Consider the following 17,552-nt stretch of genomic DNA (forward strand, 5'->3'; position numbering starts at 1 on the left):
TGGACCTAATGATCAGGGGTCCCTTTACCTTTACCTAAATCTGGCACTGGGAGTTGTAATCCCTTTTAACAACTCTTGGGTTGGGGCAACTGGCTAAAATGTTTCAATTTTGGTTCCTCTGTTTTGTTTTCGTAGGGGTGGGGTTGGTTAAATGTTTAGGTGGATGTTATTTTAATTTGGGTATAGATGTAAACTGTTTATTCTTATTCTTGGTTTCTATTGGTTTATTTATAGTCTGTTTAAGATATTCCGGTTTTTGGTTTTTTTATTTTGATAATAATTTATTAGTTTTTAGCTACAACAACCCAATAATAGCCGCATTGCAACAATGCCAAATTATAATACAATTAATAAGATCAATCATTGAGATGCCAAATTATACAATTTAGGTGCCCCCCACACACTAGAATTAATGGTTTGATTATTTTCTTTGTTTCTGCATTTCAAAATCTTATACATTTCAATAGATGTTCCGGTTTTTTATGTTTGATGTTTTATTATGTTTTTATATATGCTGTAAGCCACCCAGAGTGGCTGGGGAAACCCAGTCAGATGGGCGGGATATAAATAATTTTTAAATTTATATTTATTATATTTATTTATTTATATGTATATTATTATAGCTATACCTAGAAGCAGCATGTTGGCTATTCCTGCCTTAAGGTGCAGTAAGACATTAGCTGCAGGAGAAAAGGGGGAAGGAAAGGGGGCAGAGAGGACCCCAGTGAGGCGACACGGAAGCCAAGTGGGGAAAGAAATCTGTTCAAGTACAGAGCGTTAAAAGCCAAAAAAGTTCAAGATCCATCAGTATTACAAAAGATAAAGCGCTCTCAAAATCTGTGTGTTGTATTCAGCATAGCAATGAGCTGATATCAGCAGAAGGATTTATCCTTGCGCTACGGAATATTCTCCCTTTCTCTCCCTAAATCCACTCTGTTTCTTTTTAAATTTAGGTTTCTTTTAATTTAACTCTTTTTATTATTTTTTATTGATTTATTAGCAACAACAAGTGCAAACAGACAGAAAACAAAGAATCAAAGATTTAAGCCATAAAAGCATTGGCAGGTTGGAAGGCCAAAGCTACCATGTAGCTCCAAAGGGAGAATAAAGTATTGACCCATACAAATATCCCATTTACAAACAATTAAGATTTATAAAAGTATTGCCCACCAGTGAGTTCCATGATTGAGAATAAAGGTGCTATATAGTCACAAATAAGCTGGACATTTGTACATAGTGGTGGCACTGAGTAACATGTGCCTCTAGATTTGTATAAGAAATAAAATAACCCCATGTATTTTTTTAAAAAGGGCCATTTGAGCTCTCTCCTTCATATACTTTTTGGTTTATCAGATGTCTTCTCAAAATGGCGCATTTGCACAACCCCTTGAGTACCAGTAATCCAAACTATTATAATAAATAAATAAAATTTTATTTATATGCCGCCCTTCCCGGTTTAAAAACCAGGCTCAGGGCGGCTAACAGCAAATATAAAACATTGATTAAAAAGCGACTTAAAAACAGCATAAAACACAACATAAAATGCGGCATCAATATCAATAAAATTCAGGGTCATTGAGGGATGGGTGGAAATCCCAGTCACTGAATGATCACCAGGGCTAACTGGCCAAGTTGGTCCTATTAGGGGCAGCAAGGAGTCCAGGGAAGAATTTACCGTATTTTTCGCCCTATAGGACGCACTTTTTCACCTACAAAAATGAAGAGGAAATGTGTGTGCGTCCTATGGAGCGAATGCAGGCTCCTTGGCTTCAGCAATAGCAACGCAAAGCCGCCGGAGCGAGGCGGGACCTCGCGCCGCGCTCCGAAGGCTTCGGGTTCCTTTTGCTGAAGCCGGGAGAGCAAGACTCTCCTGGCTTCAGCCAAAGGAACCCGAAGCCTTTGGAGTGTGGTGCCACGTCCCGCTGCGCTCCAAAGGCTGCCTGGAAGCCGGAGGAGGAACAGATGGGTCTCCTTCTGTTGCTCCTCCAGCTTCGCTTGAAGGGGCGCTGCGCAGAGAGGGAGAACTGCGCAGCGCCCCTTCAGCCACGCGCCTGTCCTTCTGCCTTACCCGCGCTTCTGCCTTACCCACGCACAGCCTCTTCGGGCAGGGGGAGACTTCATCACACTGCCCTGAAGAGGCTTGGCGCGGTTATCCCAGAAGCCAGAATAGCCACACGGTATCCCAGAAGCCAGATCCCTCTTGCTGTTCTGGTTTCTGGGATTCAGAATATTTTTCTTGTTTTCCTCCCGCCCAAACTAGGTGCGTCTTATCATCTGGTGCGTCCTATAGAGCGAAAAATACGGTAAATGTGGGGTCCCTGAAAGGGTTTCTTCATAGAAGAGGAAAGGGGGGAAGGGAATAGAGGATCAGGTTAATTCAAATTGAAGGCCAGGCGGAATAGCTCTGTCGTGTTAGAATTAAAAGTCCTCCAAAAATTGGCAATACAGTCCCTTCTCCTCACATTAACCCCTAACTTTTTCCTGGGGGCTTCCCCAACCCTCCAGAGCAGATTTGGGGATGGTGCATGTTTCACATACGGAAAAGTTAAGAGGGAGGAATTCCCACTTCATTAGCGCATAAAATTAGTTGAGTATCTCCCCATGAATCCACATGGCTTTGCCAAGAACACCATCTGCTTCAGCTGCACTACAATTATTTATAGGAAGCCGCAGCAAGAGTGCTGGGAACCTGTACTGGACTCCAACTCCCATCAGCCCCGGCCAGCATGGCCAATGGTCAGAGCTGACACGAGCTGTAGTCCCAAAGACCTGGGAGGCCCCAGGTTCCTCCTTCCCGAACAGGATTGCTCCGAAATGCATGCCACGTCGAAATGAAACAAAAAAAAGTTGCGCTTTTCCGAAATCGTGTTTTTACGCCAAGAAGGCTGAGCGGCTCGGACGCCGTTGCGGACCCTTTGGGTGCCTTTGCGCATTTATCAAGCCATGTTGATTCATCAGCGGCAAATTTTAACCTGCGATTAAAACCTGTGGTAACTAATTTATTGGGACACGGGTGGCGCTGTGGGTTAAACCACAGAGCCTAGGACTTGCTGATCAGAAGGTCAGCGGTTCGAATCCCCGCGAAGGGGTGAGCTCCCGTTGCTCGGTCCCTGCTCCTGCCAACCTAGCAGTTCGAAAGCACGTCAAAGTGCAAGTAGATAAATAGGTACCGCTCCGGCGGGAAGGTAAAGGGCGTTTCCGTGCGCTGCTCTGGTTCGCCAGAAGCGGCTTAGTCATGCTGGCCACATGACCCGGAAGCTGTACGCCGGCTCCCTCGGCCAATAAAGCGAGATGAGTGCTGCAACCCCAGAGTCGGTCACGACTGGTCCCAATGATCAGGGGTCCCTTTACCTTTACCTAACTAATGTGTTACAAGGCACCACCCCTCAAAGGTTAGACTCACTTGTATTTGTTGAATTCGGCGGCACACTTCACTTTGAAGATCACCTGTTCAGAAAAAGAGAAAACGTGGGTTTGGGTGAGGTTTTCTCCTATCCCATCATAGGGCTCCCTCCGGGTATCCTTTATGTTGTGCATTTGTGATGACGTACTAATGATTCTTCAACATCAACTTTGTCGGACTGGTCATGTTTTTCGGACGCCTGATTATCATTTTCCAAAGCAACTATTCTATTCCGAACTTAAAAATGGAAAGGGTAATGCTGGTGGTCAACAAAAGAGGTTTAAAGACTCTCTCAAGACAAATCTAAAAAAATGTAGTATAAACACCTACAATTGGGAAACATTGGCCTGCAAGCGCTTCATGGGGGTGATCTTGAAAGATCGGCTTGGCTTCCAGTACGTTTCCGAGCACAATTCAAAGTTTTGGTGCTGACCTTGAAAGCCCTAAACGGCCTCGGTCCAGTATATCTGAAGGTGCGTCTCCACCCCCATCGTTCACCCTGGACACTGAGGTCCAGCACCGAGGGCCTTCTGGAAGTTCCCTCATTGCGAGAAGTGAGGTTACAGGGAACCAGGCAGAGGGCCTTCTCGGTAGTGGCGCCTGCCCTTGGAACGCCCTCCCAGCAGATGTGAAGAAAATAAGCAGCTATCCTATCTTTAAAAGACATCTGAAGGCAGCCCTGTTCAGGGAAGTTTTTAATATTTAATGCTGTACTGTTTTTAACATTTGATTGGGAGCCGCCCAGAGTGGCTGGGGAAACTCAGCCAGATGGGCGGGGTATAAATAAATTATTATTATTATTATTATTATTATTATTATTATTATTATTATTCAGTTGGAGAACAGCCTTGACCAAAGGTCTCATGGGTTTTGAAGATGCTCAAACTTAGGACAAAAGGGAGAAACGTGCTAAGAGGAAGGCACGCTTGGCAAATCCACACCGTGATCAACTCCCACCTGGAAACCAATGTCCCCACTGTGGAAGGATGTGTGGATCCAGAATTGGCCTCCACAGTCACCTACGGACTGACTGTTAAAACCGTGTTTATGGAAGACAATCTTATTCGGCTACGAGGGATCGCCAAAGAAGAAGAAGAGGAGCTTATTCCCATGATGCACGGGGAAACCGGGACCTGTTTTTTTAAAAAAAATTCTGCTAGGTATGAGTCCCCGTGAGCACTTTGCTCCAGCCTTCCAGCATCCACATTGACAGCTTCAGCTGCTGTTTCGATCTGGAGAAGTTTGAATTTTGGAGCCTGGCTGTGTTTCAGGTCACATCTAGGTTTGAGTAGTGCGAGTTAAGGACATAAGAACCACCTGCTGTGTTAAGTTGTGGGTGAACATATCAGACAACACAGCAATTCTTCAAACGGCTCTCGTTTATTCACAGGCCAGAACAGAACTGAACTGAAGGGTGCAGCCAGCCTGCTTATATAGAGCTCCACTAGAACGCAACAGTAACAACTTTCTGTAACTAGCCAATCACTGAACGTCACTTTCAATCCCTTATTTGCATATGTGGACCTGAGTGAAAACTATCTACAGTATCCCCCTGCTGGCCCAGGGTGAGAACTTCAGTACATAATATGCAGGATCCGGCCAGTGGCCCCTCCAGCACAGCATCTCATTATCACTGTGGTCGACCAGTTGCCTGTGGGAAACCAGCAAGCAGGATTCGAGGACAAGAGCCCTTCCTCCCCCTTATTTTGTCAGGAGCCAGAGTCAGGCAGAAGTCAACAATGAATGTAAGAGCCTTCTGGACGAGAACAAAGTCCCATCTATCCCATCGTGGCTTAGGGCCCTCGTATCTACGGGACCGCCTCTCCTGGTCTGCCCCACAGAGGACCTTAAGGTCCATGAATAATCATAGTTTAGAGGTCCCGGGCCCTAAGGAAGTCAGATTATCCTCCACCAGGGCCTTCTCAGTGATGGCTCCGACCTGGTGGAATGCTCTGTCCCATGAGGCCAGGACCCTGCAGGATTTAACCTCCTTCCGCAGGGCCTGTAAGACAGAGCTGTTCCACCGGGCTTTCAATTTGAACTTAGCCTAGTCTTTTATTCCCCTTCCTTCCCCCCCTCTCCCCTTTTTATGAATATAACCCACTCTGGGATCCCACAGCTAATTCTCCCCTGGTCTCCTTGCTGGCCCAAATAGGACCAATTCAGCCAGCTAGCCCTGGTGATCATCTAATGTTTATTGGATGGATTTCCCCCCAAATTGATTTTTGAATTCTGAATTTATTGTTATTAATGTTTTATACTGTATTCTGTGCTGTTTTTTGTTGCATCAATTAAGGGTTTTAAATTTGTTGTTAGCCGCCCTGAGCCCGGTTTTCTGAACCGGGAAGGGCGGGGTATAAATAAAAATTTATTATTATTCTCACAGGCACCAACCAGATACCTATGTTGAGGACCCTGAAACCAGGACTGCTGCTGGTAGCGACAGAGAGCCCGAACCTCCATGAATTTCTCCAATCATTTTGAAGCCAAGCTGTTGGCCACCTTGGTAAAATTCAGAGTTGAACCAAGCATGAAGGACAGAGCCCTTTCTATTGTCTGCCCTGAATCTTCCGGCATTCAGTTCCACTGGCTGGCTCTGAGTTCTAGTATTAAGAGAGAAATAAAAATATTCTCTCTAACCACTTCCTCCATGCTTAATTTTACAGTTCTGTCATGCCCAACCTCGCTCACCTTCTCGCTAAGCTAAAAAGCCCAAAATCAGGGGCAAAACTAGGCTTTATTTCACCCGAGTCAAAGATCCAGTTTGCCACACACCCCAAGCGCATTTGTGTACACACACAGCGGCTGGGAGCCTCAATGGCGTCTCTCTGGGGCTTCACCCGGGGCAAAAACCCCTGGCAAATCCCCCCCCCCCAGCTATTGTTGTTTAGTCGTTTAGTCATGTCCGACTCTTCGTGACCCCCTGGACCAGAGCATGCCAGGCACTCCTGTCTTCCACTGCCTCCCGCAGTTTGGTCAAACTCATGCTGGTAGCTTCGAGAACACTGTCCCACCATCTCGTCCTCTGTCGTCCCCTTCTCCTTGTGCCCTCCATCTTTCCCAACATCAGGGTCTTTTCCAGGGAGTCTTCTCTTCTCATGAGGTGGCCAAAGTATTGGAGACTCAGCTTCAGGATCTGTCCTTCCAGTGAGCACTCAGGGCTGATTTCCTTCAGAATGGAGAAGTTGGATCTTCTTGCGGTCCAGGGGACTCTCAAGAGTCTCCTCCAGCACCAGAATTCAAAAGCATCCATTCTTCGGCGATCAGCCTTCTTTATGGTCCAGCTCTCATTTCCATACATCACTACTGGGAAAACCATAGCTTTAACTATACGGACCTTTGTTGGCAAGGTGATGTCTCTGCTTTTTAAGATGCTGTCTAGGTTTGTCATTGCTTTTCTCCCAAGAAGCAGGCGTCTTTTAATTTCATGACTGCTGTCACCATCTGCAGTGATCATGGAGCCCAAGAAAGTAAAATCTCTCACTGCCTCCATTTCTTCCCCTTCTATTTGCCAGGAGGTGATGGGCCCAGTGGCCATGATCTTTGTTGTTTTTTTATGTTGAGCTTCAGACCATATTTTGCGCTCTCCTCTTTCACCCTCATTAAAAGTTTCTTTATCCCCCCAGCTATGGCACTGCCCAAATGTTGAAACTTTTCATCTTTGGAGAGTTGCTCCATCTCTGTGATTTTTGCTGTTGTTTTCTGAGCGTTTTTCAGCTGTGCAATATCCTTTCTGCAGTGAGCTGACCAGAACGGCACGCAGTATTCCAAGCGCGGCGGCGGCACCGTAGGTTTGTGTAATAACATTTCGCAGACTGGTACAGACACATATGCACACACAGTGCTGCACGCACATGAGAGCAAAAAAATAATAATGCCTGAAAGCAAAGAAAGCCAAAATACTGAATATTTGAAAAGGGTAACTACCGAAAGTTGGGACACCATGAGAATGGACTGCTGAAGGAGAAAGGCGTTTGGCCTCATCTAGTTGCAGGGACCTAGGCAGCATCTTAAAAAGTAGAGACATCACCTTGCCAACAAAGGTCCGTATAGTTAAAGCTATGGTTTCCCCAGACCCTGATGTTGGGAAAGATGGGGGGCACAAGGAGAAGGGGACGACAAAGGACGAGATGGTGGGACAGTGTTCTCGAAGCTACCAGCATGAGTTTGACCAAACTGCGGGAGGCAGTGGAAGACAGGAGTGCCTGGCGTGCTCTGGTCCAGGGGGTCACCAAGAGTCAGACAAGACTAAACAACAAAGCTGCAGGGATCGTCTTATGGGTATGCAAAAATGCAGAGCTGCTGAGGAAGGGAAGAAGAGAAACAGCGAGGGGAATTGTGCAAACGGCAAAGTGTTTTGCTCTGCACACACTCGAGTTCCTGCTTCGCAGCTGTGGTGCTCTGGGCAAGCTAAAGAATTCTCTACAAAGGAGATAGTGGCAGTGGTGGTTTCTGCTTAATCATTCCCTGGCAAAAGACAAACTGGCATTCTTGGGCAACGCAAAGCTTCATGACTCAGTATTCCAGATCTGTAAAAGGGACCCGTTCTCCAGCAAAATCTTCACTGCCCCCTTCCATGACATGAACTGTAGCTCATGGAACTGGGGCAAGCTCCCAATATGTGAGATTATTAATTATTATCATCATTATTATTACCATATTGGCCTGAATATAAGCCTCACCTTTTTTCCAAATTCTGACCATGAAAAGTTAAAGCGCGGCTTAAATTCGTGACCTTACAAAAACTGGCTTTTACGATATTGCTGCTGAAACAGACATACGGCAAAACAGAGCGGGTGTGAGTGCCTGCAGAATTTTAAGGGAGTGGTTTATATTCGGGTGCGGCTTATATTCGGGCCAATACGGTATTATTTAATTCAACTTATACACTTCCCTATACCCAGAGGTCTCAGGGCAGTTCACAACAAGACCACAACATATAAAATCAAACCAAAAGCACAAACCCAATACCCCCCCCCAAAGCCACTTTCTAAAAGGTCAATAAGATCAACCAAAGGCCTGGTTAAAAAGGAACGCTTTTGCCTGGCGCCTAAAGGTGTGTGATGAAGGCATCAGGCGAACTTCCCTGGGGAGAGCATTCCAGACGGGGAGCCACCACAGAGAAGGCCCTGTTCTTGTGTTGCCACCCTCTGGACCTCTAGAGAAGGGGGCACATATCCATGCATTATTTTTTTGTTCCCAGTTACACCTCAGTTGCAATTTGGATTGCATTGGCTTGATCTCCCTATCCCTGACCCCTGAATTTTTATGTGGCAACAACTCCCTGGGGGCAGGGGACTTCTCCAAAATCCCTCCGCAAATATGCACAGGCTTGAGCAATGGTCTTCCTTTCTGAGTAAGTGTGCACAGGATATGCTCGGGGTTAATCATCAGTCTCAAGTCTTCCTTTTCTCTTTGATACTGTCTGTCCACGCAGCCAGATTTTTAGACCAGTTCCCACAATCAATCTCTAGGGACTGAAGTTAAGACTCCTTGCTCTGTAGTTAACTTGAGATGTGGATTCATAGCTCATAGAGTTGAGGAGGAGGCAATTGCGGCAGATTCCACCTCAAGCTGCCGTTTTGAAAGCTGGCTTCACCCTTTAAGTGTGGTTGAAGAAGAGGACCCTGAAAGCTTGAGATCAGCAAGATATTTCCCCCTCCTTCAGAACTAGCGCTTCTAATCTGCAGATTTGATTTTAAAGAGCTGTTACATCAGTTAACCCTGTAGTCTAAAGTCAACAGGCCTGCCTCGCTGCTGCACCCCATAATATATCAGCTCAATCTTTAGACCTGCAAACAAACTGAATGCAGTTTAAAAATGTGGAGTGCAGATACACCTAAGGAGATCATTGTGAGACAGAAGGAGCTCCGTCTTTCCCTAAACTCATTGGTCTCAAGCCGCTCTGCTTGGTTCCCCATGCTTCCAGATCCTTAATTAACACTAGATTCTGAGGGGAACACCATGGAGAAACAGCTTGTCAAATACCGTATTTTTTGCTCTATAAGACTCACTTTTTCCCTCCTAACAAGTAAGGGGATATGTGAGCGTCTTATGGGGCGAATGCAGGCTGCGCAGCTATCCCAGAAGCCAGAACAGCAAGAGGAATTGCTGCTTTCACTGCGCAGCGATCCCTCTTGCTGTTCTGGCTTCTGAGATTCAGAATATTTTTTTTCTTATTTTCCTCCTCCAAAAACTAGGTGAGTCTTGTGGTCTGGTGCATCTTATAGAGCGAAAAATACGGTACATTTTGGGGAGCCCCCAGAGGCAGAAAATCCGGAAACGAACCCAATCCCCAACTTACTAGCCATCAGGGGATAGAGTCCATTGGAAATTGACCTATGCACTTTCCAGGAGGGCACAGCCAATGGGTGCATAACTTTGCATGCCAACATGCTCTGGGAGAGCTGCTGGCTGCCAGTCAGAGCAGAGATGTCCTGCCATGGAACACAGCTTTTCTTGTTGCCTTTACCGCCTCACAAGCACCGTATTTTTCACTCTATAAGACGCACTTTCCCCCTCCTAAAAAGTAAGGGGAAATGTGTGTGCATCTTATGGAGCGAATGCAGGCTGTGCAGCTATTGCTGAAGCCAGGAGAGCAAGAGGGATCAGTGCACACCGATCCCTCTTCCTCTTCTGGCTTCAGCGATAGCAACACAAAGCCTCTGGAGCACAGTGGGAGCGCTCCTCCCTCTTCGCTTAAGAGGCTTTGCGTTGCTTTCTTGTTTTCCTCCTCTCAAAACTAGGTGCGTCTTATGGTCGGGTGCATCTTGCAGAGCGAAAAATATGGTAGTCCTCTTTACCCAGGGGGGAATCAGGGGACACAAAAGGTTAAGAGCAGGGGTCAGCAAGGTTTACCTCGCCTGGGCCAATTCACTCCAGCGGAGAGCCCTCTGTGGGTCGGAGTGTGCACACGCAACGCGCATGCCCGCGATTTCCAGTGTCTGCGTTTTTTGGCATCTGTGCATGTGCAGACGCAATTTCTGGCGCCGTGGAAGCAAGTCCCCACGTCGCGCTGGTTTAGCACAGCGCACAGGGACTTGCCTAGCAGGTGGCTCAGTTCATGGGCTGGTTAAACGACTTGTGGCCCATGGGCCTTAGGTTGCCAACCCCTGGTTAAGAGCCTGCTCTTCAGCAAGATCTGGGTTGACACTTAACAACTTTCGAGCCCCGTTCTCTTAAGCCAGACCTTCTGAAGAGCACGACTCTTCTAGCGCTTCTTTTCGATAGCCTTAAAACCTTGCAACTGGTATGTCATGTTTCAGTAACAGCCCTGAAACCAGCCAACACCGCCCTGATCTCTTAGCTTGCCTTCGCAAGGATTATGGGATGCCTATGGGTGATGCTGGGAAGCAGGTGGCGTTGGGTTATGGCTTGCCAATCAGAAGGTTGGTGGTTCGAATCCCCACGACGGGGTGAACTCCCGTTGCTCGGTCCCTGCTCCTGCCAACCTAGCAGTTCGAAAGCACGTCAAAAGTGCAAGTGGCGGTAAGGTAAACAGCGTTTCCGTGTGCTGCTTTGGTTTCACCAGAAGCGGCTGAGTCATGCTGGCCACATGACCCAGAAGCTGTGTGTTGGCTCCCTCGGCCAGTAAAGCGAGATGAGCGCCGCAATCCCAGAGTTGGCCACGACTGGACCTAATGGTCAGGTGTCCCTTTACCTCTTATGGGTGATGCCACCTGCAAATGTCACCTCCTCTCCTCGGAAGGTGCGGCACAGTATTTTGTGGTCCATCGATCCTATGCACACCCATTTGTTTTGTTTTTTTTTTAAAATTTTTTATTGGGTTTTCACATTTTATATAGACAAAAACAAAAACACAAAAAACAAGTAAACACATAAACAAAGAAAAAAAAAAGAAAACAACAACAAACATATATACTTTCCCGAAAATGTTATTTCCTAACCCTGGTCATTGACTTCCCCCTACCCCCTCTCTTGCATCCCCATTTCCAAATTTATGTCAGCAAATTGGCATTTCCCTGTCTTAATATTAGTCCTTTTATAAAAGCAAACAAAATTAATTTTTTCTAAGTTGGACCTCAATTCCCTTCCATCGATTTCCCATTTTGTCTTGAATAATGATCTTTTTAACCAAATCCCATAATCATGAGTGTTGTTAGAACTTAATTTTTCCCTCCCTCCCATCCCCGGTTTGCGTCCCTTCCCAAAGCATGTCCAAAATAACAGTTATTAGCCCGGGTTCCTCACGTCCGAGGCCCTCCAGTCTCTTTCAGTCCCTCTCCGCCGGTCTTGTTGGTAATCCTTTATGCCAGTCGTCACATCTCGAAAGAGTTCTTTCACCATCAATCCAAAGTCTCTTCCCATATTTGCAAACAGCTGCTGAAGAGTTTCCACAAGGCATGAATCTTGAAGGTAATCAAAGTCAGAGTCTATGTGGAGGCCCCGATTATATTTCTTTATTTTAAATTCCTTAATTTCATAGACTCCCAGGGCCTCCACTTTCGTCTTCTGCATCTTTCGTGGATTTATAGTAGATTTACTCCAATAATCTCCTTGTTTGTATTCCACAGGCGTCAGCTTCTGCTCAGTATTTTCCCACATCACTTCTTCTCTTTCTTGTTTTGTCTTCTCCTCTTCTTTTATTATCATTTCTGGTTCAGCTGTGGATTCTTTCTCATTGAGGTCCTCGTTACATTCAGCAGGACTACTTGTTTCAGAAGTCAAGGTCATCAATTGTTCACTCATAGCCGTAGTCTGCTCTTGTAAGATTCCAACCAAATAAAACATCCTTTCGATTTCTCCCAGTATCTTTCCATCCACAGCCATTGTAGTTCCACAGAATTCCCTCTAGAGGGAATCTGGTTACTTAGTATTCTTTTCCCCAACAGTCCTCTGTCTTGTTATTGTTTCTTTATTTCCAACAATTTTAGATCAATTGTAACTCTTTTTAATCCAGAGGTAACTTAGGTAGCAATTTTCCACTATTAACAGTCCGTTTGACAGCTTTGACAGCTGTCAAACTCTGCACTTCTTAAACCAGCTCCAAAGCAGGACGCTCCCGGGCCCGGGAGGGGGGGTTGTTTACAACAGAGCATAAAACATCCAACACTCCTCTCTCCTGCTCAAAATTTCCAAATCTTGGAAGTCACTGTCTTTTTTAAAACTCACCCTTTACAGGGTAGGCACTCCAGCTTAGTTCTTTTTTCGTTGCTCTAGATCGTCTGCAAGGTAGGGGGTGCGGACTTCCTTTTAGCACATCCCCCGATCGTCTCAAATTCAGTGGATAAATTTCTTAAAAGCCAAGTCCAAATTACTCACGGGTTGTTTTTTCAGCCGAATTTCAAGGAAGGAAGTCAGCGCTCTCCGGTCATGGCTCGCGGCTTCGCTCAGCAGAGGTAGCGATGGACTCTCAGTGCCGCGCCACCCCCCGTATCCCCTCCGCAGCCTTTAAAAAGGCTCTTCGCGAATCAGGGGGGGCGCTTAAGGCACCCGCCGAGTCTTCAGTCCGCAGGCACCGCGCCTGCGGTTTTAAGGGTCCCCGTGTCGCCGGCACGGCAAGACCCGTCCCCTGCTGAGCCGATTCCCTCCGGAGCTCGGAGGGAATCCGCCATTCCCAGATCGCGTCAACCCCGGAAGTCCTCCTATGCACACCCATTTGAAGAGCAACACCACGCTCAGCGGTGCTAGAGGATTGCAGCCTTACGGTTGCTACTCCCGCATCAACTCTCATTCGCCACCCCAGAGATCGCCTTACGAAAAAGCAAGCCTTGAGAGGCCAGTGCTTATTTCTTCCTGGGGATAACAGCCTCTCTCTCACTCGTGCTTATCACGTGAACATCCCTGGGAGAATGAAATCATTGTTGACACCACATCCTAAGTGACAAGACACTTTTGCACACACACAGAGAGAGGGAGTGTTGCCCGAGACGCAAAAGAAACACACCCACCAAAAGAAAGGAAATTTTAAGGAAATTCAGCCAACTGCTGTAGAGTGGGGGGCATCATCCTGTTCAGACAAGGGGTGCCAAAACTGAAATCGGGAGAGAGGAGGTTTGTGTTCAAGGCTGTATGGAGGTCCTGGGTACCTGCCTGGAAATAACCCCCCAAAGAACCTGGTATAACCTACTCCCAACTCAACAACAAGGGGGTTGCGATGCAATATGCTCAATGGAACATCCAAACCTTGAAGCCAGATAATTGAATGTTGGTTTTTTTGGGGGGACAGGGGGAGTTTGCAGGGGTTTGGAAACAGCTGATCAGCAATACACAGGGTGGAAATTAACCCCAGCAGAAGGGGGGGGGGGACAGCCACAAAAATATTTCAGTTCTGACCCTTTCATCTTCTGGATTATAGAAAGTGGTAAAACTCGCTTACTGTTTTAAAAGAATAGTTTCCTAGGGTGATGTGGAGATGCCATCAAAAGGACTAAGCAGGTAAAATGGGAATAGGGTTAATAGCCAGATCCTTTCAAAGGTCTTGACACTGAAGGAGGAGAGAAAGCAAAAACAGGGAGAGGAGGAATGAAGCAACAATGGGGGGGGGGGAGAGAGGCTCCGGAGCGATGACGTAATGGCTGACAGCGCTCCCTGCCCCAGCTGAGACAACCTGGGAGGCTGTTGCTGGTGCTCTGCAAGCGCTGGCCCCTTATTTGCAAGAAAAAGGAGAAAAAAAGCACATATATTTTACATGCACATCTAGAATTACAAGAGCTCTATACAGCAAGCCCGGGTGCGCTTGCAACCTCTGCAAAAACTGCAAGCCAAGCCTTGCAGGGGAAAAAAAACCTTTTGGGTTTCTCCAACACCAGGAGGAGGAAAATCCATCCCAAGTTTTTTTGCAGATGCACCAGAATGTGGTAAACAAGAAGCGGCAAACAAGCCGGAGGAGGAGGAAGGGGGGGCGTGCCTGGGCTGCCGGGTGCGCGCGCGCTTGTTTTGTTCTGCTGTTTTTAAAACACCATGCAAAAAAAAAATATCCAAACAAACATATATTTATTTGAAACGCACAGAGACGACCCTCCCCACCCCACTTACCTCTGCAAAATAGAGATTGAGGAGGCAGCCGGTGGCGAAGAGGAGGCAGACGGGGAAGCAGAAGAGCAGCCAGCGGGGGAAGGGAGGCAGCCGGGGCTGGCGGTGGTGGGGCGGCAGGAGGGCGCCCTGCAGGTAGCAGGAGAAGAGGACGGTGCGCAGAGCCGCCCAGAGCAGGCAGAGGAAGAGGCAGACGGTGCGGTAGCTGAGCCGCTTCTCCCGGTAGTAGAGGAGCAGCCAGAGTTGCAGGTAGGCGAAGAGGAAGAGGCCGGCGTAGAGGAGCGTGTGCAAGGTGCTCAGTCCCAGGGCCAGCGGGGAGCGGGGATCGGGGCCCGGATCGGGGCCCCGCAGCACCATGGCACCCCCGGGGCACCCTTGGGCGCCCTGCAAAGTAACAAACCGGGGGTTGTGCAAAGGGGTGCGTGGGGTGCAAAACTGGGGGGAAGGGGTGCCTTGCACCCCGCAACGGAGAGGCTCACAGCTCCATGCAAATCCAGCTTCCAAAATAATCCATATATATATATATAAATATATTTGCCCTGCCAGTGAACCGCCCGCCCGCCCGCCTGCAGCGCCGGCTCGGCTCTCCCCGAACCAGCCAACTCTTCCCTCCCTCGCTCCAGCTGCGAAAGAAACAATCAGCTGAGCGGCCGCGGCGATTTGAGGCGCTCGCTCCGGGCCACGCGCCGCTCGCCATTGGCCGGCGGGGAGCTCCGCCCACCAGAGGCCCGCCCGCTGGCTGCCGGGCCGCGTCGCTCAAGGGGAGAAGCCCCGCCCACTCCCCTTTCAGCCCCGCCCCTCGCTGGCTGGCTGGCGGCCCCGCCTCCGGAATGCTTTTCTTAGGTTGGCGCCGCCCGCCCGCCTCGCGTTTGGCCGAGCCCACTCTCTCGGTGTTTTTGCACAGCCGCCTCTGCGCCTTTTCTCGCCCTCCTTTTTACTGGATCGGCAGGAAGAGGGAGGAAGAGGCCTGTGTGCGTAAGATGCTATGCATTGGGGGGAAAAATAATATTTATTTATTTGGGTTTAATTCCCCCGCCCCCCCCAGTTTCCCTTGCGTGCTGTTGCTCTGTGTAGCCAATGAAGCTTGCACCACTTTGCAAAAAGGGGAAAAAAGGCTTTAAGACAACCGCTTTTTCCTGATGTGCAGAAGAAATCGGGCTTTTTTAGTGCCCTGCAATGCCCCTTCTTCGCCTCCCAGCTGTTTAAAGGGACTTTTGCACAAGTCCTATTGATTGATTTGCTTGCAGCTTCCAGGTGGATCCCTGGTCCCACGCCTGAGCTCTGCCTGCATTGAGCTCCAAGGAGGCCCCATGGATTTCAAGGCGGCTTCCGATTTGATGTGCTTCAGGGGGGTGGTCGCCTCAGAGGGCTGGGTCTCTATTCTATAGGATCCCCTGTTGCTAAGGGGAGTTTGGAAAAAAGGGCTCTATTTAGGACGGCCAACAGAGGCTCCTCCTGCGTTGCTGTAGGGCATGGGTAGGCAAACTAAGGCCTGGGGGCCGGATCCGGCCCAGTCGCCTTCTCAATCCGGCCCCTGGGCGGTCCAGGAATCAGTGCGTTTTTACATGTGTCGAATGTGTCCTTTTATTTAAAATACACCTCTGGGTTATTTGTGGGGCTTGCCTGGTGTTTTTCCATGAGCAGAATGTGTGCTTTTATTTAAAATGCATCTCTGGGTTATTTGTGGGGCAAATGTTCATTTATTTTCTTTTCAAAATATAGTCCGGCCCCCCGCAAGGTCTGAGGGACAGGGGACCGGCCCCCTGCTGAAAAAGTTTGCTGACCCCTGCTGTAGGTCAATGATGCTCAAAGGCTGACAATCAATGGCTGCTTTCCTCCCTTTTTGCAGTGGGATATTTTGGGTCCTTTCAGAACATGGCGGCACTCTAGCGCTGAGCATGAAGTCATCGGACTGGTTTTACTGGGATGCATCAGGATCCAGGAGAGAAGCCACAGGAACCCCAGGTTGCTTGGGAGGCGACGGTGCCACGTGGACCCCAAATATTTAGCAGAGGCAGGCAACTGGGATCTGCCACCTTCGCAACTGGGGGAGAAGCGAGCAGCCATCTGGAAGGCAACGGCTGCGCGTGGAGGTGAGTTGCTGTTTCTTTGGCACTGTGATGCTGTGAGTAACCAAATATTGCTGAACGGTCGGAAGATTCAGGACAAAGAAAAAAAGGGACTTCCTCGCACAGAGTGTAGTTAAACTGGAACTTCCGACCTGAAACCATTATTTATTCCCAAACTGACCAAATGCTTTCTCTGCAAGGTCAAAGGAAAATGGAAAAGCCTCCCTATTGTCTTTTCCTTCACAAATCCTGTCTTAAGGGTATGTCTGTGTTTGAATAGGGTGAGCCTGTGACCTGGCTCAGGAGCTAAGTATTTATAATTACAAAAGACTGGCCAGGCTCCCCAGGTAATCCAGTCAAGTGAGTATTAACAGGTAACCTGTCAGACGAGAAAAACAACGCACTCAGATTTCTGCTGTAGACCACCTTTTCTGTGATGTAGGTATGATGTATCTGGGGGGTGGTCTTGGGTTTATACCCCTTCTGTGATATATGTATGATGTATGGAGGGGAGGTCTTGAGCTCCAGGGCACGGAATTAAAAATGTCTATATAACGGCAGGCACACCTTTGTTCTGGATCCTCCTTCCTCCTGCTTGTGAAGGGGGCACCTTGTTGCAACAGATCAATAAACTAGCTGCTTTGCTTCTCAATATTCTCTGGTTGGCCTCTGTTCTTTTCTCCTACCAATAGGGAACCTATGTAAGGACTCTATATGGGCTCTTGGATACCCCATAAGGGGAAAAGGGCAGTTTTTCTTTACAACACCCCGCAGGAGTCAGGGATGGCCGTCAACTAGGATGGCATTTAAAAAGGACTGGGCAAATTCATGAAGGAGGAGAGGGCTGCTAGCTCTGCTTACATAGTCAGAGGCAGCAATGCTTCGGAATACCAGTTGCTGGAAACCACAAGAGGAGAGAGGGCTCCTGTGTTCGAATCCTGCTTGCGGGTTTCCCACAGGCATCTGGGTGGCCACTGTGAGAAGAGGATGCTAGTGGCCTGATCCTGCAGACTCGTCTTGTGTTCTTGATGCTAAAAATAAAAAATGTGCATTTGTACTTGGCCATGTATTTTTATTTTATTTTT

The 17,552-nt window shown here is 48.0% G+C and overlaps 2 protein-coding genes across 4 annotated transcripts in view; one reads left to right on the forward strand and one right to left on the reverse strand.

Moving 5' to 3' along the window:
* Positions 1–15,014, reverse strand: part of GPR137C (G protein-coupled receptor 137C) — a 37,016-nt gene extending 22,002 nt beyond the window's left edge. For both annotated transcript variants that reach the window (XR_014218650.1, XM_082218926.1), the window contains exons 1-2: positions 14,402–15,014; positions 3,404–3,447 (exon numbers count right to left, since the gene is read on the reverse strand). Coding sequence is in view for 1 of the 2 variants with exons in the window: in XM_082218926.1 (XP_082075052.1) it covers positions 3,404–3,447; positions 14,402–14,755 (398 nt within the window). In the remaining variant the exon portion in view is untranslated. The remainder of the gene's footprint in view (positions 1–3,403; positions 3,448–14,401) is intronic.
* Positions 14,541–17,552, forward strand: part of TXNDC16 (thioredoxin domain containing 16) — a 47,017-nt gene continuing 44,005 nt past the window's right edge. Inside the window, exons 1-2 of one of the 2 annotated variants that reach the window (XM_082217133.1) lie at positions 14,541–14,647; positions 16,248–16,491. The gene's annotated coding sequence lies outside the window, so the exon portion shown is untranslated. Of the gene's footprint in view, positions 14,648–15,244; positions 15,370–16,247; positions 16,492–17,552 lie in introns of those variants that run through there. The other variant, XM_082217132.1, reaches the window with a different exon arrangement.

The sequence above is a fragment of the Podarcis vaucheri genome, assembly GCF_965113315.1.
Source record: "Podarcis vaucheri genome assembly, chromosome: 1".
Taxonomy (NCBI): domain Eukaryota; kingdom Metazoa; phylum Chordata; class Lepidosauria; order Squamata; family Lacertidae; genus Podarcis; species Podarcis vaucheri.